Raw genomic sequence first — 21,294 nt, 5'->3', positions numbered from 1 at the left:
TTCACTTTCCCAGAAAATATGCAAATTCCCTGTAGGACCCTTCATACATGGCTTCAAATCAAGGTAATGACTAAAACTGTTAGGGAGAAAAGATGTGTTTGAAAGGTCCCCAAGGACTTTACTTCATTTGCTTTATTGCTACTCATTAAAGAACAGGATGCTTACCTATAATTTTGGCTCTTCAATGATCATCTGAGTTTTCACAAAGATGGGTTTTTGTGTCTAAGCAGGGAGCTTTTTCAGAAGGTTTTGGAGCTATATAGCCTTGGCCAAACAAAACAAAACAAAAAAACAACAACAATCCCTCCCCACATCACATATGTTCCAGCCCACCAGGCTACTCTCCCCTCAGTTTTGAGTCAACTTGATGGTCAAGACCGGAACCTAAAAGCAAAAATGTACTTTCATGAGGCAAAGTTTTTCACTCATTAGTGAAGACTGGGAATATGGGGGCACAAACATATTTATCCACTTCAATTTCTTCTTAAAGCTCTTGGAAGAAATATAAAAGGATCTCATCCCGCATCTATGAGCCAATGAACCCTCATGCCAGAAAACGGGAAGTTATTTTCCAGGATGATAAAATAAGCAAAGGCATAATCCTATGCCCATTGCTCACCCACTCATTTATGGAGCAAGAACCTTTGGGTTATAGCTGTGCTTGCCATAACATTAAAATTAGAGACAACTAATGTTTTTGCATTTATTTTTCAAATTTTTTCTTTATCTTTATCTCTTTTTTCTTGATGAACAGAAGCTCCTGTGATTGGTTACTCACATTATTAGTAGGATAAGTACTTCTGCTTCTCCCTGTACTAGGAAACCCTGGACAGAACAGGAGGGGGCTGCACTGAGTTATCCCATGTAATCAATGGCTTCACCCACTACCCTCCTGATATGTATTCATTTAAATTCGTTTAATTTAGATCTTGACTTTTCCCTCAGAAGGAACCGAAGATTATTTACAACAACATTATCAAAGAGCAAGGATTAGAACTGTTGTGACTCTTGAGCTGCTCAGCTAGCAGTATTTATTTATTTACAGTATTTATATTATGCCCTTCTCACCCTGAAGGGCGGATCACAGAGCACATATATGGCAAACATTAAATGCCGATTATAACAATGACAAGACAGACAACAGATAGATAGGCTTTCCCATCTTTTAGCATCTTTGGAGGTTGTGCTCGGTTTCGGACACCAGGGGGTGCTGTTGCTCCATTTCTCTGCCGAAGAGCTTTTTCATTTGTAAACTTCCTCCTTTTTTCTGATAGAAAGGCTGAGCCAAAATACCTCCCCGCTTTAATGTGGTTCCTATTTATCTACTCACATTTGTTTTAGAACTGCTAAGTAGGCAGAAGCTGGGCTAAAGGTCAGGAGCTCACCCTGACCCGGGCTTCGAACTCTCAACCTTCCGGTTGGCAAGATTTATTGCAGTTTGGTGATTAACCTGCTAAAGCCAGGCCCAGTCCATGATAAGTGTGGATACTGCAAGTAGCCTGAACAATCTTCTCGCATTGAAACCATTAACTCTAGGAGTTTGTGGTGGAAAGTATACTATTGCACAGTAACAGACTTACTTTTGGATTTCTTTGAGGCAGCACCTTTTTTACCAGGAGGTGGAGACTTAATTTCAACAGGTGGCTTTTCTGCCATCTCTGCAGCTAGCCTAAGTGCTTCTAGTTCCTTAGCCATTTTTAATTCCTGATATTTGGCTTCTTCCCTTACTACCCACTCTTCAATGGAACTGGCCACCAATTCCAGGTAATTTCTGGAAAAACAAATTTTATTAATAAGAAGAGATGAGTCAAAACATTTTTATATCAAAATATTATGCCATTTTGTTAGGTTTTTTATGAGTTTGTACTGTATTACAAAATATGTATGCACTATTAATTTTGTTAAGCATATAAAAAGCAATGAGGATAAAAGTAAAATTTAGAGAAATAGCTACAGTGGCTGATAAAATGATTCACTTTTAGGAATGGCTGCCTACTTCTGCTGAATTTCCAAGTTAATCATCTGATGTGGTGTCTACACAAGACCAGAAACAAAAACTATAATTAATTTTATTGTGATGCTGTATAAACATACAACGTACAACCATTTAACAGTGAAAACACTATTTTAGGCTTTAATGGTTTTTAAAAAAATGTAATTTCTCACCCTCTAGTTTCCAAAAAGAGGGCAAATTGCATACCTATAACTGTAATTCTTCAACTGGTTATCTGTCAGCAAACCTATATGGGTTATCCTGTGCCTGTGCAGCACACCATTCAGAACCTTCTCTAGAGAGTTACATAAAGTTTTTGGCAGTAGCCCCAGTCACCCCTAGCCATCATATATAAAGGGCTTCCCACCAAAACTATAAGTTCTAAGGATGCAGATGCAGCCATAGAAGGACATGCAGGACATGACAAGAGGAAGATGGGCAGGATTATGAGAGTTGCCAATTGAAGAACGACAGTTAATAGATAAACAACCTCTCTTTGTATCTTGCAATATGAGCAGTCACCTTCCATCAAATTAAATAAGACACATTATAAGTTGTAAAGGCACTGGAATGTTAGCAATATGTTCAAGATACAGCAGAACAAAGAAATGATCTCCCTAGAAACAATACCAGCCTAAGATCGGGAGTTCACTTTTAATGAGTAATTTGTCAGTGGCTGAACCAAGCAATTGCTTGACAAATGTCCTCAAGTGGCACCCTAGTTGGGAAAGCAAACAACACAGTCTGTGTGGAATGGGCCAGAATTTGAGCTGGAGAATTCTTTCGGGCCAATTCATGGTTGGTGCTATTTATTTAAGAATGTGCTATAGTGAAACAGATAGTCGTTTTCATCAAGGAGTAGCAACAAAGTCTGAAAGGCAGAAGTCCTGTGGATATTGAATGCCAAGGCTAGTGAACTCGCCATCTTTAGTCTGATGGAGGGGCATGGCTTCCCAACTGGCCTCATTCACAAGGCCTTCAAAATCTTCCTCTCAGGGCTTAGTTGGGAAGCTGACATCCATCCGTCACACTGAGGTTGGTGAGTTCACTAGCTTTGGCCTGATGAAGGGGTACGGCTTCCACCTGCCCATTGGTCATTCTGAGGCAGGCAGCAGAATGGACGACAACAAATCTTTGACAACAATTTTTTTCTGCAAAGCGCATCTTCAAAATCAAGGTGCGCATTACAATCTATGGCATGTTACACTCAAGTAAATATAGCAATTCCAGTGAGAAGCAAAACCAGGCACCATGTGAAAAAACTAGAATGGATATCACAATTGAGTATAGTATTTCATATCTATGCTTCTATAATACCTGTAGATATTGCTAGAGGAATCTTTTACCTGAATCCAACATCAGAATGCAAAGCAACTTCCCAAGACTCCCGGAATTGACAACGCTGGTTCATGGGATTATGAATAACTATCAGCAAAGAATTATCTTGAGTGTGATAGTAAGAATCAATGCACCTATAATTCTGAGTTGCATCGTAAAAAACCTGAATATTGTAAAAAAAAAAAACAAATAAATTCAATGTTTGAAGATACATGGGATGCTTACAAACTAAAACAAATTCTGTAGCTAAACAACTATACTGTCTTTTTTCCTTATGATATTTCTCAGGTCAGAACTGCCCATAAACTTCCATAAATAAAGCAAACCAAATGAATAGTAAAAGAGAATAACAAGCATAGATGTATAGTTTCATTTTTACAATCCACCATATGAATGTAATAATCTGGGCCAGATTATCAACAGTAACATTAGTGCGACTGAAGAAAGGAGCCAATAAAGACTGGGAAAGTATAGTTAGATTTCTCTTTTTTTCAAGTCACTTCTTGAACCTCCTGAACCCTCCATTATTGACCAGTGTCTGTGAATGCTCAAATTTCTTACTTCATGTCTAGTTGACTACTGATCCTTAGTTGACTACTGAGCCTACATTTCCTTAAAAAAAATCCTGATGTATCTTACTGGTAATTTCCTATTTCAAAAGGTTGAGGAAGGAACAAGTGGATCAGCAATCCAGGACTTGATCCTACTATTAGAAAGAAGTTGGAATCAAAATAGTTGATACTTTAGAATCAGACGTTCCCAAATGTATTTGGCCAAATGCTCCCTTTTCAGAAAAAAAAAATTCCCAGACAGCTGGTGCTTGTCTGGGAATTTACCTTCAAGTGAACAAACAGAAAGATGCAGTAACAAGGTTGCATTCTTTTATGTATCTATAGTTATACCTATATATTCTACAACATGGTAAAGAAAGATGCTGCAAATTAGACATCCTGAAGCTTGCAATTATCAAATTATTTATTAAATCAACCATAGTAATATTTGCATTACACACAGAAAATTAAGATAACATAGGATGTTAGAATAAAATAAAAAAATATTACACAACAGATTAAACATGTACAAAGTTTTAAAAAGTTTTCTTCCTCCTTTATGTTTTCCTCTTATTTTTATTCAAGCCCCCTCCATTACATCCTAGGCTAGTTTGTTGTTTGGGGTCTTTGTTTTATATTAAGAAAAATGGCTTTGTTTTATATTAAGAAAAATTTATATTAAGAAAAATGGCTGTTGTATTTTTTAAAGGGTAATATGGTCCTTTTGCTTTGTGAAATCTTTTTTTTTTTTTTTTTGGTGAAATATAGATTTATTTATATATATATATATATACGTACATACAAATAGAGACATACAATCTTGATATTCCACATTTACATTACCTGTAGTTCTCCCCGATCCCGCCACCTCCCCGTTCTCGCCCATAAACTTATTCTTACATAATGTAAGGGTACAGAGATACTATATATATTTATATCCCCTCTCTCCCTCCCCCCCTCCCCCCTGAGAACAGTTTACTACTCTTTACCGTACTAATTATAGTTGTTCAATCATAAGGATAATCTTATTTAATTCCTTGTATTTGTCTTTCCCCTTTATCCTAGAGATAAGGCCCTTCCATTTTGCCTCCCAGGTCATCTTGGTTTGGCCAAACTTATAATAGCTTTTCCTTTCGCTAATATAATCTTGAAGTAGATAATCGGCTAAGTATTTATACCACGTTTTTATATCCCATTTTTTTTGGTCCTTCCATCCTAGGGCAACTGAGGCTTTGATTGCATCTAACATATGTTTTATTATTTCCTCCCATTCTTTAAGTTCCCCATTGCCTTCTAATTTTTGAACAAAAAATTGTGTTTTATTCCATTCTATTGTCGTCCCCAATAGCTCTTTCATTTCCTTCTTAATTATATTATAGAATCTTTGAATTTTTTCGCATTCCCACCACATATGGGTATATGTTCCAATTTTCCCACAATTATGCCAGCATTGTTTTGGGTGGGTTTCGGTTATATAAGCCAATTGTATAGGAGTTCTGTACCATTTTGTAAGTATCTTCAGTTGCATTTTCTTAATCTTTAAATATTTTATTTTATTAATTGATTTTATCCATTTTTCTATTTCTCTCTCATTGCAATTCAAATCCTCCTTCCAGATTTCTATCAGGGTGTATTTTGTGTTATATTGTTTTTCCATAATTATTTTATATATGTATCCCATGATTCCTTTCTCCTTCTCTACTTTCCATTTTATTATTTTATCCAAGTCTGATTCTGGAGTCTCCTTATTCTTCCAATCTGTTATCTTTTTAGACAACCCTCCCCATTGTAGCCAATTGCCCTGTCCACATTTGTCTTTTATCTCCTCCCATTGTATAACTGTTCCGTCGGATTTAAGTAAGTCCTCAATCTTTGTTATTCCATGTTGTTCTAAGTTCTTTATCATATTGCGGTATAGCTGGGGTTTTCTATTTTCTAGGGCTCCTATTGGAAGTTTGTCTATTTTATTTATTGGAAGTTTGTTTTGCCATTTTCTCCAACATTCCATTGTTGAGGTCAATGGGCCTCCTTTTATATTTTTTAGGTCTTTATTGCCGATTTTCCCGATCAAACATGATCCGTATTCCCATCCATTCATTAGTTTCTCTAATCTGACCCATCTTTTGGGCTCACCAATGTCCAATTCAAGTAACCTGGCCAATTGGCAGGCTTCAAAGTAGTTTTGTAGGCAGGGAGCTCCCCAGCCTCCGTTTACTTGTTGCGTAAAGAATACTGTGTTAGCAATTCTATTCTTACTGGCGCCTATTATCCATGTTTTAATCGAATTGTCCCATTTTTTAATTATTTTTGGTGGAATGCTGAAAGGGAGGGTCTGAAATAAGTATAAAAATTTAGGTAATATCATCATTTTGTAAGCCTTCAACCTTGTTGTAATGTTCCAATTCCATTTTTTCCAATCAATAATTTGTTTACTTATTTTTTTCCATAGTGGATTATAATTTATCTGGATTATATTATTTAAATTTTTAGATATGTGAATGCCTAGGTATTTTAACTTCTTTCCCCCCAGTTTCACCCCTAAAGTAGATTGGGCTTCTTTTAATTCCTTCCAGGTCAGATTTTTATGCAAGATTTCTGATTTTTCAATATTAATAACTAGGCCTGAGATCGATTCAAATTTTTTAATTACTTTTTTTACTGCCTTTACTGAGTCATCCATTGTGCCTATCAGGACCATCGCGTCATCTGCATATAAATTAATTTTTATTTCTTCTCTATCTATCCTATACCCTTTAATGCTTTTATCTGATCTAATTAAGTTAGCTAGAGGTTCTATTGCTAGGGCGAAAAGTAGAGGAGAGAGAGGGCAACCTTGTTTGGTTCCACTTTTTATTTCGATAGTTCTGGAATTTGATCCGTTTACTATTATTTCAGCTTGATTTTCTTTGTATAATTCTCTAATTACCCCACAGATATTTTTCCCTAAATTACACTCCTCACACAAATTGGCCAAATAATTGTGATTTATTGTATCAAATGCTTTGTAGACATCTAGTTTTATTAAAAGTAATTTTCTTCTCTCTCTTGTTGCATGGTCGATTACATTTATGATATTTCTAATTGGATCGGCAATCATTCTTTTTTTAATAAACCCGTACTGATCTTCCTCGATTAATGTGGGCATTATCTCTCTCAGTCTGTTTGCTATAATTTTCGTGAATATTTTATAGTCCACATTACTTAGCGTAATAGGCCTATATGAATTAGGGTCAGTTTCCTCTTTATTTGGTTTTAAAATTGTTATAATTTCTGATTTTTTCCATGTCTCTGGAATTATTTTATTTTCCATAATTTTATTATATAAGATTTGTAAATTAGGAATAACTTCCTTTTGAAAGATTTTATAGAAATTTGTAGTGAGCCCGTCGGGTCCTGGTGATGAGTTAATTTTTAGGTTTTTGATTACCTCCTCTATTTCATTGCTAGTTATATTTGAGTCCAATACTGCTTGAGAGAAAGTGTCTAATTTTTTGTTAAGTATTCCTTCCGAACTCACTGTATCCTTGTTCATATAAAGCTTTTCGTAATAATTTGCCATTATTTCCTTTAGGTCTTCCTCTCTTGTTTTTATTTGCCCATTCCTGTCTTTCAATTTGATTATCTTTGCTTTCCCTTGTTTCTTTTTTAAAAGATTTGCTAACTTCTTTGTGTTGTTTATTGAATTTATTTGAAAGTCATTCTTGACCCAGATATATTTTTTTGTAACTTCAATTTCCTCCAAGTTTTCTAGTTGTTTTTTTATCTCTAACCATTTTTCTTTTTTCCCCACCGTTTGATCTTTTTGAAATGCTTGGAATGCTTTTTCTTCTTCAAGTCTTAATTTTCTAAATCTCTCATTTTCTCTTTTGTTTATGCCCCTCTCAATTGTTATACATTTACCTCTAATTACTGCTTTAAAAGCATCCCAAACTATACATTCTTTCATTCCAGGGGATCTATTTAGGTTAAAATATTCAATAATTTGGTCTTTTATCCCTTTTCTATCTGTCTCTTTATAGGCAACTTTTGGATTAAACCGCCATTTTTTCACTGTATTTTTAATATAATTTCCCAATTTTAAATAAAGAGGTGCGTGGTCTCCTGGCCATTGTTTGCCCACCATTATTTCTTTTATTGGCATTACATTATTAATCCCTACTAAAAAGTAATCTATGGTGGTGAATGTTGAATGTCTATGTGAGAAGAAAGTGGGACTGTCAATTCTTTCCCCTATTCTATTATTAGCCTCTATTAGGTTCCACTTTCTAAAATTTATTTTACATTTTGCTTCTTTCCCTGTTCCTTTATTTTTTTTTTCTTCGTATAATTGTAAGTTCAGGTCTCCTCCTACTATTATATCTCCTAACGCTTGTTTCTTTATTTTTGTGCAGATTTTATTTATGAATTTGACCTGTCTCTGATTTGGGGCATACACACTTGCAATAGTTACTTGGCTGTTATTTATTTTGCCTATTATCATTATAAATCGGCCTTCAGTATCTTTAATTACCTTTTCTAACTCAAAATTTAGATTATCCTTTATAAGTATGGCCACCCCTCTAGATTTATTTGAACCCCTCGATTCAAATTGTAGTTCCCAATTTCTCTCATTTATCAATTTGGATTTATCCTTTTTCTTGTGTGTTTCCTGTAGTAATGCTAGATGTACTTGATTTTCTTTTAATAATTTTGATAGTTTGTGTCTCTTAACTGGTGTTGAAAGGCCATTTGTGTTTACTGACATAACATTTAGTTCATCCATCATACTTGGTTTGTTCTTTTAACAGTCTCCTCATGATTTTGTTAACCAATGTTCCCTCTCTATTCTTAACTGTTCCCTCCTGCCCCTCCCATCCTACCCTACCCTCCCGTTTAACCCATAACCCCCATGACTCCCTTCCCCCCCTTCCCCATCTGGCTTCTGCTTCCCACCCCTGTACTAAGGGAGGAATGGCTGAGTAAATTCTCCTCGCCTTCATCCAGATGACTTCCTGGGGATAAGCTTCCCTGCCCCCCTCCCTATCCTCCATTTAGACCCCCCACAAAAATAATAGATTATAACAATTATATCAGTAGTCATTCTGTCATTAAGTGTTCATCAGTTATTCCATAATCCCAATATAAGGTCCAATAAGCCCCCAATTAGGCTTTCCCTTGCCAGGCGTACTGGCATTAGTGTCCAAAATCCCTCCCATCTCATAGGAGGATTTTCATATTCTATTCAGATAAACTGGCAGACTTTATAATTTGAGGTACATCTAGTTAATCAAATTATCTGCACAGTTTATAGATCATTATTTAGACTGTATTTTGTACAATTGTCTTTGTAAAAATAGTCCAGTCTTTATAAGTGTCTATATAGATTACAGTTTATACATGCTGTTTTGGACAGTGAGTAAGATGGTTGTGCTCTTAACTGTCTTATTTATCTTTACTTCTAGTTCCAATTCTATTTGGGTCTATTTGTTTTTCCTTATTCCCTGTTTTTTGTCTCTTCCTTTTCTCAGTATCTCCTTCTGGGGGATTATCTTGGGGGTTATCTTGAATTTCCCCATCCTCTGGAACTGGCCTGTTGTCCTTCTTCTCTGCAGTAATGGTTAAATCGTTTATCATTTTTTCTCCTTCGTCATGAGTTGTTGCTGTAAATTTTCTATTGTCCTTGAACACAATGATTGTGGCAGGAAAGCCCCAAGTGAATCTCTGTCCAGCTGCGACCAATCTTCTTGTTATGTCCCGAAGGGAGTCCCTTGCCATAATTGTTTGTCTGGAGAGATCTGGATAAACCAAAATTTTTTTGCCTTTGTATTGTAGGTTCCTTATTTTCCTTAGACTCCGGAAAACAAAGTCTTTGATTTTCTCAGATGCAAAGGCCACAATTATCTGTTTTAGTTTTGTTTGTTCAGTCTTAGAGCCACTCTGAGGAAAGACTATGTGTGCTCTTTCAATGTCCTGTTCTGTGAGAGGAATTCCAAGGTCACTGAGCCAAGTTGATAAGATTTTACTTAATCCATCATTTTTGGTTTGTTGGGGCCAGCCATAAAACCTCAGGTTACGACGTCTGGCCCTATTTTCCAAATCAACTGTTTTGGCTTTAAGGAATTTAACCTCCCGTTCCAATTCAACAATTCTTTTTTCTTGAGAGTCTGCTGTCATTTTATATTGTAACAATTGAGCCTGTGAATCTTTTACCATGGTAGATAATTCACGGATGGAAGATTCCATTCCCCGCATAATGTCCATTAATAAATCTAACTTCTGTTCGAGATTATCTCCTTTTTGCGGTACCTTATCTGCTGCAGATGCCTCCATGGTTATCAGGAAATGTTGAACTCAGACAGCCTCCGACTCCCGACTCCTCTTTGGCTAGTGGGACAAGATTTGTTTTCCCAGCTCCGGCTTGTTGCTTCGTTTCCTTAAGATTTATCTGCATCCAGGACACTTTCTCATTATTTTTAATGAGCTCTTCTGTTTTGCCAGTCCTTAGCAGATAATCTCTTTGCTTTTATATCCCTGAAAATGTTTTTAGGGAAAGGTTTTTAAATCCATTAAGTTGGAGGATAAGGCAACTGCGTCCGGTTACTCTTGCAGCATGGCTCCTCCCCAAATCTTTTTATGGTATATTTGCAACATGAATTTTGTTGCACTTTGGCCAGTGCAGAAGGGCTCTGAATCAGTCTGTACAGGTCTCTAGTAGAAGTGAATATGTGCATTGAGTGAATGGGGTGACTTTGCAGGCATGCCACACAATGCCCCTCACTGAAATGAGTCTTTGTTATAATCAGTATTTTTTGTGTTGCTAGGAAGAACTGAATACTTGGGACCCGGTGTGCATATGTTTTCTAGTTGCCTGTTTTCTAATGACGACCCCTTGAATTTTCACAAGATTTTCTTAAGCAAGGAATACCAGAGGTTTCCATTGACTAATTTCACCCTCTGAAGCACTGATGATGAAAGTTTCATGCTGCTGTTCTGGTATATGTTTTGTTTTATTTATCATTTATTCATCTGTTTCTTTAATATCTATTCCGCCATTCCAAGATTCAATCACATATGAACGCTGTGGTTTTGGGGCAAGACAGGGCAAGTTCCCAAACACCTTAACCCAACCTTGGAAATGGAAAAATACACCTTAATTGAGTTAAAAGAAATTTAGAATAAAATATCTGACCAACTTGTTTATTTTGAAGAATACACTGTTTAAAACTATGGCAATATGTGGAGAGATAAATTACTCTTGTGTTTTAAATGAAACTTTAAATTTCTAATTTTTTAAAGTGCAGTTATAGTCAATAGTAAAAGCCTGAACACTGGTTAAACACATAAGTATAAAAACAAATGCTATATGTGTGTGTGAAAGTTTGTTTGTTTGTTTGTTTGTACTACAAAGGCTGGGGCTAGGTGAAGTGGCTGTCTGTGATGTCACTGGGTTGCAAGTAGAAAGACACAATCCTCCATAAAAATGTAATCTGTGGTAGTTTTTCAGCTACTCCATTCTGCCATCCAGAATTGTGAAAATAAGTAAGGTCTGAGGAAAGAGGGAGGTGTCTTGAACCTAGGAATCCAAGCGGTAGAGTAGTTGATGCTAGGTGAAGTGGCCTTCTGTGATGCTACTGAGAAAGAAAGGTGACATGTGACAGCGAGCTTTCTTCCCGAGGCGGCTCTCCATCTGGGACTGGGACTGGCCGTTTCCGAAGCCATTAACACCCAATTATCAGTGCTAGCTGCTTCAAAGGCTCAAAGGCTGCAGAGACTTCTACTTCTGCTGCTGCTGTTGTTAGTGACCTTCCCCCCTGGAGGCCTTCTTGTTATTGCAGCTGCTATTCACCATCCGCTGGGGTTTCCTGCATTGCCTATCCTCCTAAAGGACACAGGAAGCAGCGCTGTGGAGTGTACCATCTTGCTCCTTGGGACTTGCCTGGGCTTGGCCGACCTCTCCATCTGCCCCTGCCCTGTTGGAATCAACAGCTAGGGCCAGTGCCGCGTGACGAAGGGTTTTCCTGTACCTGACACCATCAAGCCTTTTCTTTTTCTTTTTTCTTTCTTTCTTTTTTATTTTATTTTATTTTTTATTTTTATTTTTTAATTAGAGAGTTTAATTTTACTGGTTGAGACTGAATCAATGAGGAAGTTCTAGATAGGAATAGCTTGGATCATTTCTTCAGTGCTGCAGCCTGCCATCTATTTTATTTTATTTCTTTTTATTTTATTATTATTATTATTATTATTATTATTTTCCTCTTTTTCTTTTGAGTGTGTATATGTGTGTGTGTCATGCAGCCAGATCCCAGGGCTGAATTTCCAAGCCCTGAATCTGACTTCATAACATAAACATGCGAGCACCTGGCGGGAGAAGATAAAATGAGCCTGGGAACTCAGGGGTGAAAGTATAAACAATTATAATTGCTGTAGTGTGGGGGGGATAGAAACCTTGGTGGAAATGTGATCCAGAAGGTGGGGTTTGATGATGATATTTGCGTGTGATGTTACGTTGCATCAGAAGTGATAAAATTAGATGTATGTAAACATTAGGTCATTCTCGACTTTTCCAAAGTCATGTATTCTTCAATAAAGATTGTGTTTGAGAGCAGCTGTCTTTGATCTGCGTTCAGACTGGTCCTTTGAAGTAAGCCTGACATTAAAGTCGAGAATCCCATTTCTCACCCTCCTGCGGAATTCGCAGTGAAGTGATAATGAGCGAGGAAGAAGATCAAAGCCCAAATGAGGCAGGGAGGCCTTTGCAAGGGGCCCGGCCGAAGAGAGAAGAGACGCTGCAAGCCATAGCTTCCTCTACGGGGTACCCCAAGCCGAACGGCGTGACCCAGAGAATTCCCAGGCTCGGAAGAGGCGTCTCTGCAGCTGCAGAAACCAGTTGGGGATCTGGAGGAAGTATGCCGGAGACCGTGGCCCTGCGGTTATCCATCCTGGAAACTAATTTATCCAGGCTGTCGGAAACCGTGGGGAGATTGGTGCCATTATTGGAAGAGAATCTCCAGAAGGAGGCCAGCCGATATGGCGCCGAGAGAGAACAAAGCAAAGAAGGAGATTGGAGCCAGAGGGGCCAGCGGGCGTCAACGCAGAGCCCCGTGGCGGCAAGGGACGAGGGAGATGAGGAATACTGGCAGGAGCTGCAGTTCCGGGACAGCATGGCGCGAGAAGTGGAGCGTCAGCGAGCCCTGGGGACCCTGAGGCCGCCGTCTCCAACAGAGCTCCCAACCCCCCGAATGGGCGTCGGGGTGGAAAGGCCACTGGGGCCAGGGATCGGGTCCAGTGGATTCGCAGACGAAGGCGGAGAGGAGCGGGGGGTCCAGGAAGAGGAGGAGGATGTGCCGTACGACGAGGAAAGGCGAGATGAGGGGGCTACAGCTAGGCCAGTATGCGGATGGGCGGAAGAGCCAACAGCGGCGGCAGACTTCCAGGAGCCGCGCAGAATGACCACCGGAGTGGGGCGCGGCGTGTTCCAAGGAGCCACCCGAGGAAACCTGATGCAACCCTTCCCCATGCCGCCCAGACAATATCAAAGGGCTGCAGAATGGATGCCTAGAAGGGAAGATCTCAAGCTGGAATACGGAGGGGAATCAGAGGAACTGAACTTTTTTCTAATTAGCATTAGAGGATACATGGAAGACAACGCACACACATTTCCCTCCGAAGCAAGCAGGGTTCGAGCCATCGGCAACACACTAAAGCGAGGAGCAGCCAGCTGGTATGTGCAATTGCATGCCAGACGCGACCCATGCCTGAGGTCAGTGCCCCGCTTCCTCGCTGCACTGGAGAACCGGTTCAGAGACCGGCTAGAGCAATTGAGGGCTCGAGACCAGCTGAAAGGAATAAAACAGAGGGACAAAACGGTGCCCGAGTACGCAGAGGAATTCCTCCACCTCGCGGAAAGGGTACCGGAGTGGTCTGAAGTAACCAAAGTGGAACTATTTAAAGAGGGACTACGCCCCGAGATTTTCAGCTGGGCAGCGCACAGAGACGACCCCGAGACGCTCCAGGGATGGATTCAACTAGCGGGGCGCGTCGAATCTACCCTGGCACAAGTAAAGCGCTTCAGGAGCAGCAGCGGCCAGCAAAGACCGGTGGCGAGAGGTCGAGGAGAAACGAGGAAGCAAGAAAGACCCGGAGGGAGGCCGGGGATTCCCTCCAGAGGAGACGACAACAAACCTAAACCGGGATGCTTTGTATGTGGGAAGACGGGCCACCGAGCAGCGGAATGCTGGGCCCGGAAAGGGGAGCCGCCAAAAGCCCCAAAGCCCAAGCCAGCAACCGGGAGGCGTGCGGAGGAGGAGGTGCAGGTCCCAGAATCTTCGGAAAGATTGGTGAGTCGGGACAAACGCATGATAGTAGTACCAATTTGCCTCTCGGGGCTAGAAAATCGGGCCACCTGCAAGGCGTTTGTAGACTGCGGGTGTTCTAGGAACATTATAACCCCAGAATTAGCAGGAGCGCTGAAATGCCAGCAGATGGCACTTGACTCCCCAATTGCATTTTCGCAGCTAGATGGATCAGTCGCTGCTGGGGAAGTATCTACAAAGGAATTACGGGGAGTTCCATGCAAAATAGGCAAATGGGGAGGAAGAATATCCTTTGTGATAGCCCCTATTGCCACATACCATGTAATATTGGGGATACCATGGCTCGAACAAGCAAATCCTGAAGTAGATTGGAGAGGAAAAAGCTTAGCATTTAAAGAACAGCAGATGCAATGGGAGATAAGCAAAATTGCAGAAGAGGAGGACGAGGAAGACGAAGCAGGGGAAATAGACTCACAGCTATTGCCACCTGAATACAGAGACTTTGCGGATGTTTTCAATCAGAAAGAGGCCAGTAAATTGCCTCCCAAAAGAAATATAGAAGTAGGGATTGAAATAACCCCAGGAGCAGACTTACCAAAACCAAAAGTGTATCCCATGTCTGTGCAAGAGAAGGAGGAATTGAGAAAATACATTGATAAAAACCTGGCTCGAGGCTTCATTAAGCCATCTAATTCTCCTCTCGGGGCTCCAGTGTTATTTAGGAGAAAGAAAGACAATTCCCTAAGATTGTGCATTGATTATCGAAATTTAAACGCAATTACCAAGGACAATAAATACCCTATGCCCTTAGTCAAGGATTTAATTACCGTATTGAAGAAAGGGAGCATATTTACTAAACTGGATTTAATTGAAGCGTATCATAAATTAAGGATCAAACCGGAGGATACTTGGAAAACCGCATTTTCCTGCGCATTCGGCCATTTTGAATACGAAATTTTGCCTTTCGGGTTAAAAAATGGAAGCGGCTGCTTTATGCAGCTTATAAATGAAATACTACACCCGTTATTGTACAGAGGGGTGTTCATATTCCTTGATGATATCTTGATCATTTCTGAAGATAAGGAAAAGCACGTAAAATTGGTCCGGGAAGTTTTGCAGAGACTAAGAGAAGCAAAGCTGTACGCAAAACTGTCCAAATGTGAATTTAATAAAACTCAAATTGACTTTCTGGGATATCGGATGTCTCCAGAAGGGTTAGCTATGGATCCAGCTAAAGTAGCAGATGTGAAAGAATGGGGAGTGCCTCAAACAAGGAGGCAATTACAATCATTTCTGGGGTTTGCAAATTTTTACAGACCCTTCATAAAAGGCTTTGCACAAATAACCGCACCCCTTACAGAACTTTTAAAAACAAAAGGGAAAGGGGAGACAGCAAAAGTGAAAGCTCCCGGCGCCAAACTGAGTTGGACGCCAGAATGCCAAAAGGCATTCGAGACCTTAAAAGAATGCTTCACTGAAGGACCCATCCTAAAACACCCTGATATCAGGAGCCCTTTCATAATCCATTGCGATGCCTCAGACTGTGCGTACGGGGCAGTGCTATTGCAAAAGGATCAAAATGGGAACTTAAAACCCTGTGGATATTTGTCACGGAAGTTCAGCGAAACTGAAAAAAGTTGGCCAATATGGGAAAAAGAGGCATTAGCCATATTAAAAGCCTTAGAATGCTGGCGACACTTCCTCGAAGGAAGCGGAATCCCATTCGAAATTTGGTCTGACCATAAGAATCTCCAGTATTTAAAGTCTCCTAGAAAATTGTCCCCCAAACAAATCAGATGGGCGCAATACTTCAGCAGATTCGATTTTCAATTAAAGTTTTTTCAAGGGAAACAGAATGTCTTGGCAGATGCTCTTTCACGCATGCCTCAACACGAAGGCCTAACCACAGCAAAGGAGGGGACAATATTCTCTGACAAACAATGGGGCTTAGCTGTCAGGACAAGAGCACAAACCCAAAAGGAGGACACGGCTTTTGTCGAACTCGGCGGGGAAGATAACTGGGGAAATGAACTAAAACAGTCTTATAAAGGAGATCAATGGATCGCGTCCAACGCAGAAAAGGGGGACCAGAAGGGGGGATTTTGGTTTGTAAACAAGAAACTGTATATCCCAGCAATATTAAGGATTAAGATTCTGCATCGTTTTCACAACAACCAGAGCGCTGGTCATACAGGAATTACCAAAACAACAAAGGCAATAGCAAAACATTGTTGGTGGCCAGGAATGAGGAAGGACATAAAGAATCATGTTGTCCAATGTGATGATTGTGCCAGAAATAAATCGGGAGGAGGGAAGCCTATGGGATTGTTACAGACAGTAGCGGAACCTACCAGGCCTTGGGAATGTGTAGCTATGGACTTTGTGGGAGAACTGCCAGTCAGCAAAGGACATCGTTATATTTGGACAGTATTAGACCTGTTTTCTAAACAGGCCCACTTTATAGCACTGACGAAGCTACCATCGGCTGAGAAACTAGCTGAATTGTACATAAACCATATTTACAAATTACATGGATGTCCAAGTAGAGTAGTCAGTGACAGAGGAGTACAATTCACAGCAAAATTTTGGGAAAAATTCTTGGAAATGCTAGGAGCAGAAAGGAGTTTAAGTTCTGCTTTTCACCCCATGACAAACGGGGCGGTAGAACGTACTCAGCAAACGCTTGGGCAGTTCCTTCGAATGTACTCTAACATGAGACAAAATGACTGGTCTAGGTGGTTGGCGTTTGCGGAACTAGCCTTTAATTCAACTATACATTCAGCAACAAACAAAACCCCCTTTGAAGTAGTTTACGGGTATGAAATACAACCTTTACCCCAATTGCCGAGGTGGACAGAAAATGAAGGAACAGAGGCAGGGAAATGGAAAACGCAAATGATGGAATGTTGGAATCAAGTGACTGCTTCGTTAAAAGAAGCACACAAAAAGTATAAAACGTTCGCAGACAGAAAGAGGGTGGAAGGCGATAAATTAGATAAAGGAGATCTAGTGTGGTTAAGTACCCAAAACATCAAATTGGGGTTACCTTCAAGAAAACTGGGCCCCAAATATATTGGACCATTCAGAATACAGGGTGTTATCAATGAAGTGACTTTCCAATTGGCATTGCCAAAAAGTTTAGGGAAAATACACCCAGTCTTCCATCGCAGCTTGCTGAAAAAATATATGGGGACTTTAGACAAAATGGACCCATAGAGTTATTGTTTGATTTGTTTCAGGACTATGGTGAAAGAAGAACCGAAGAGGAGGACGAAGAAAACGGGGGCGCCATGTCATGCAGCCAGATCCCAGGGCTGAATTTCCAAGCCCTGAATCTGACTTCATAACATAAACATGCGAGCACCTGGCGGGAGAAGATAAAATGAGCCTGGGAACTCAGGGGTGAAAGTATAAACAATTATAATTGCTGTAGTGTGGGGGGGATAGAAACCTTGGTGGAAATGTGATCCAGAAGGTGGGGTTTGATGATGATATTTGCGTGTGATGTTACGTTGCATCAGAAGTGATAAAATTAGATGTATGTAAACATTAGGTCATTCTCGACTTTTCCAAAGTCATGTATTCTTCAATAAAGATTGTGTTTGAGAGCAGCTGTCTTTGATCTGCGTTCAGACTGGTCCTTTGAAGTAAGCCTGACATGTGTGTGTGTATTATAGATAGGAGTGAGAAAGTTTTTATCTAATTTCAGGGAGACTCTGATAGGAAGCAGGTTTGAGAACCTGGTACTTAGGTCATAGGAAGTGATCACATAGGATTCGAGAGTTCTTGAGTTTTATTGATTGGTAAATTGATGGTCCCAGAATGTGAATGAAGGTATGTGTATGTTGGACGAGATACTGTTGAGCTGAAAGAGATAGTAGAAACGAGGGGTAATTTTGAAAGATTAGAGAGGTATATTATAGGAAGGTTTTTGAAAGGTAATAGGAATGAGTTGGCAGGAAACATCGAGGGAAAACGAACTCTTTTTCCTATGTGATCTACTGGGAAAATCGTTCAGTACTGTTTTACAACAGTTGGAGACACTGAACAAGAAAATTGACCATCTATTCAAAGGAATTTCCCTAATGGTGAAGAATCCTTCTCCTATAGACATTATACAAACTGTACCAACCAGCTTTATTAATATTAATGAGGAATTAAATGCTCTGGAAAGCCAGGGAAGAAAAAAGCTAGAGGAGCAGAAGGAAGGCAATAGGTCAGGCTTGGAAGGGGCCAGGGATGGGGTGGAGTCTTTATCTGGGGAAGAGAGTCAGAGTCAGGGGAGGGACGGCCGGAAGGAAACTAATAGAGTCTCTCAGAGGACAAACAACACGCTGTCCCCAGAACTGTTTGGACACTCCCTGGACACTTACTGCAATTCCCAACATCTGTTGCAAACTAATAAGGTGGCAGTGGAAGTGCAAGACTCACTATTGAACAGAGGAAGATGGACATCTAAGCGAGCGGTCCGGACATCTCTCTCACAAATTCTATCTTTAAGCTGGTCGAAAGTGAAGATCAAGACTATCGACTGGCTCCGTAGAGACTATCAGTCCTGGAACCGCTCCATTTGTCTTCTCATGGGATTGGAAGACAGAACACTGATGGAGGAATTGTTTTTGTATAGGCCCAAACTTCAACAGTGGGGCATTACTCTCAGGAGGGTACTAGTAGACCCATTGATTCGCCCCCTGGACATCAGGCGGAATCTTGGTAGACAAGATCCCCCAGGTTTAGGCCATGTCTATGTTACCTCTCAGTCCCGTTCTCAGACATCATTAGTGCCTAGCCCCCTTCCCACGCTAGATGATGATCTGTTAGATGACTCCTTTCCTCCTACACCAGCGGAGATAGGCCCCTCCTTTAAACAACCAAGTATTGCTGGTGTTTTTCTATCTCAGGACAGCTGACTACCCCCTTCAATGGGCAACCTCAATCAGTCATCTCTCCAGGGGGGAGAGGGTTTCCACGGGCAGGGTCTCATTGAGGTGGTTTGGGGGAGAAGGAAGAACGGTCACTTTCGACCCAGGGAGAAGCGCAACAGAGTTTTTGCGACCCTGGAGAGGAATAGGTGTGGTAGTCTTCAGGACAGACCTCCCAGCCTTAAGGTCCTGCTTTTGAACGCCAGATCCGTCAACGGTAAAACAGCTGTTATCCAGGATTTGATCCTGGATGAGGGGGCGGATCTGGCATGCATCACCGAGACGTGGTTGGACGAGCAGGGTGGTGTGAATCTCACTCAGCTGTGCCCTCCAGGTTTCGGGGTGCATCAGCAGGCCAGGGCTGGGGGGCGGGGAGGAGGAGTCGCGGTGATTGCTCGGCAGTCCATCGCCCTGATCAGATGTGCCGTTCCGCAGTCTTCGAGGTTTGAGTGTGTCTTCCTGAAGGTGGGAGCCCGAGACAGCTTGGGGATTCTGCTGGTGTACCGTCCACCCCGCGACCCAGCAGTCTCTCTGTCCGAGCTAGCAGAAGTGGTCTCCAATTCGGCCCTGGTCTCCCAACAACTCATAGTTTTGGGGGACTTTAATATTCATGCCGAGACCTCTTTGACAGGTGCAGCTCAGGATTTCATGGTTGCCATGACGACCATGGGGCTGACTCAAGTTATATCTGGGCCCACACATCAGGCGGGACACACGCTGGACCTCGTCTTCATTGTGGACGGTGGGACAGTCAGAGTGGAAGAGCAAAATATTCTTCCATTGTCATGGTCTGACCATCATCTGATCTGTTTGAGTTTCGCCGTGTCTTCTAACCTCCGCAGGGGTGGTGGACCCATTAAGATGGTCCGCCCCAGGAGGCTGATGGATCCGGATGGACTCCTGAGGTCTCTTGGGGATCTTCCTGTTCTGGAGACTGGCGATCCTGTCGATGTCCTGGCTGATCGCTATAATAGTGAGCTGACAAGGGCACTTGACACGATCGCTCCCGAACGTCCTCTTTCGCTGCGTAGAGTCATGTCGACTCCTTGGTTCACTGAGGAGCTGGCTGTGATGAAGCGTGCGAGGAGGGGACTAGAGTGCATCTGGAGGAAATCTCGGGATGTGTCTGACCAAGCACGGGCTAAAGCCGCTATTAAGGCTTACTCCGTGGCTCTGCGAGCAGCCAGGAAAGCTTTCACGACTGCCCACATAGCGTCTGCGGCCAACAGGCCATCGGAGTTGTTCCGAGTTGTTGGGGAGCTCCTGCGGCCTCCTGAGACCCAGGGGCTTCCTGATGACTTGGCAACTAGGTGCAGCGATTTTGCGCACCACTTTGCAGGCAAAGTTGCTCAGATACGCCATGAGTTGGACTCCAGCTTAATTGTAGTTCCAGCGGAGGTAACCGAGGCACCTGTCTGTCCGATTTTGTGGGATTCTTTCCGGCTTGTTCTTCCGGATGACGTGGAGGGGGTTCTTGGGTCTGTGAGGGCGACCACTTGTGCTCTGGATCCTTGTCCCTCTTGGCTGGTTAAGCAGGCCAAAGAGGGGTTGTTGGATTGGTTTGTGGCTATAATAAATGCCTCCCTGGGTCAGGGGTCATTTCCATCTTGTTTTAAGCAAGCGGTGGTAAAACCGTTACTAAAAAAGACCTCGCTAGACCCATCTGTATGTAACAACTACAGACCAATTTCCAACCTCCCGTTTTTGGGCAAGGTTCTGGAGCGGGTGGTGGCCACGCAGCTCCAGGAGTTCCTCGATGACACTGATTTTCTGGACCGCTCGCAGTCTGGCTTCAGGCCTGGGCACAGCACTGAGACGGCTTTGGTCGCCTTGGTGGATGACCTCCGCAGGGAACTGGACAGGGGGAGTGTGACCCTGCTGGTTCTCCTGGACATCTCTGCGGCTTTCGATACCATCGACCATGGTATCCTTCTGGGGAGGCTCTCCGGGATGGGACTCGGTGGCACTGTTTTGCAGTGGCTCCAGTCCTTCCTGGAGGGCCGTTCCCAGATGGTGAAGCTGGGGGACACCTGCTCGGACCCCTGGCCTTTGACCTGTGGGGTCCCGCAAGGGTCTATTTTATCCCCCATGCTTTTTAACATCTACATGAAACCGCTGGGAGAGGTCATCCGGAGTTTTGGAGGGTGTTGCCATCTCTACGCAGATGACACACAAATCCACTACTCGTTCCCACC

The 21,294-nt window shown here is 41.8% G+C and overlaps 1 protein-coding gene across 12 annotated transcripts in view; it reads right to left on the bottom strand.

Moving 5' to 3' along the window:
* The window catches only part of spag17 (sperm associated antigen 17), a 133,123-nt gene that overhangs the window by 81,395 nt on the left and 30,434 nt on the right, over positions 1 to 21,294 (bottom strand). For all 12 annotated transcript variants that reach the window (XR_010003341.1, XR_010003343.1, XR_010003342.1 and 9 more), the window contains 2 exons: positions 3,340 to 3,494; positions 1,581 to 1,771 (listed from right to left, as the gene is read on the bottom strand). Coding sequence is in view for 5 of the 12 variants with exons in the window: in XM_062971806.1 (XP_062827876.1) it covers positions 1,581 to 1,771; positions 3,340 to 3,494 (346 nt within the window). In the remaining 7 variants the exon portion in view is untranslated. The remainder of the gene's footprint in view (positions 1 to 1,580; positions 1,772 to 3,339; positions 3,495 to 21,294) is intronic.

This window comes from Anolis carolinensis, chromosome 2 (assembly GCF_035594765.1).
Source record: "Anolis carolinensis isolate JA03-04 chromosome 2, rAnoCar3.1.pri, whole genome shotgun sequence".
Classification (NCBI taxonomy): Eukaryota; Metazoa; Chordata; class Lepidosauria; order Squamata; family Dactyloidae; genus Anolis; species Anolis carolinensis.
This window is presented reverse-complemented; position numbering and strand designations above follow the sequence as displayed.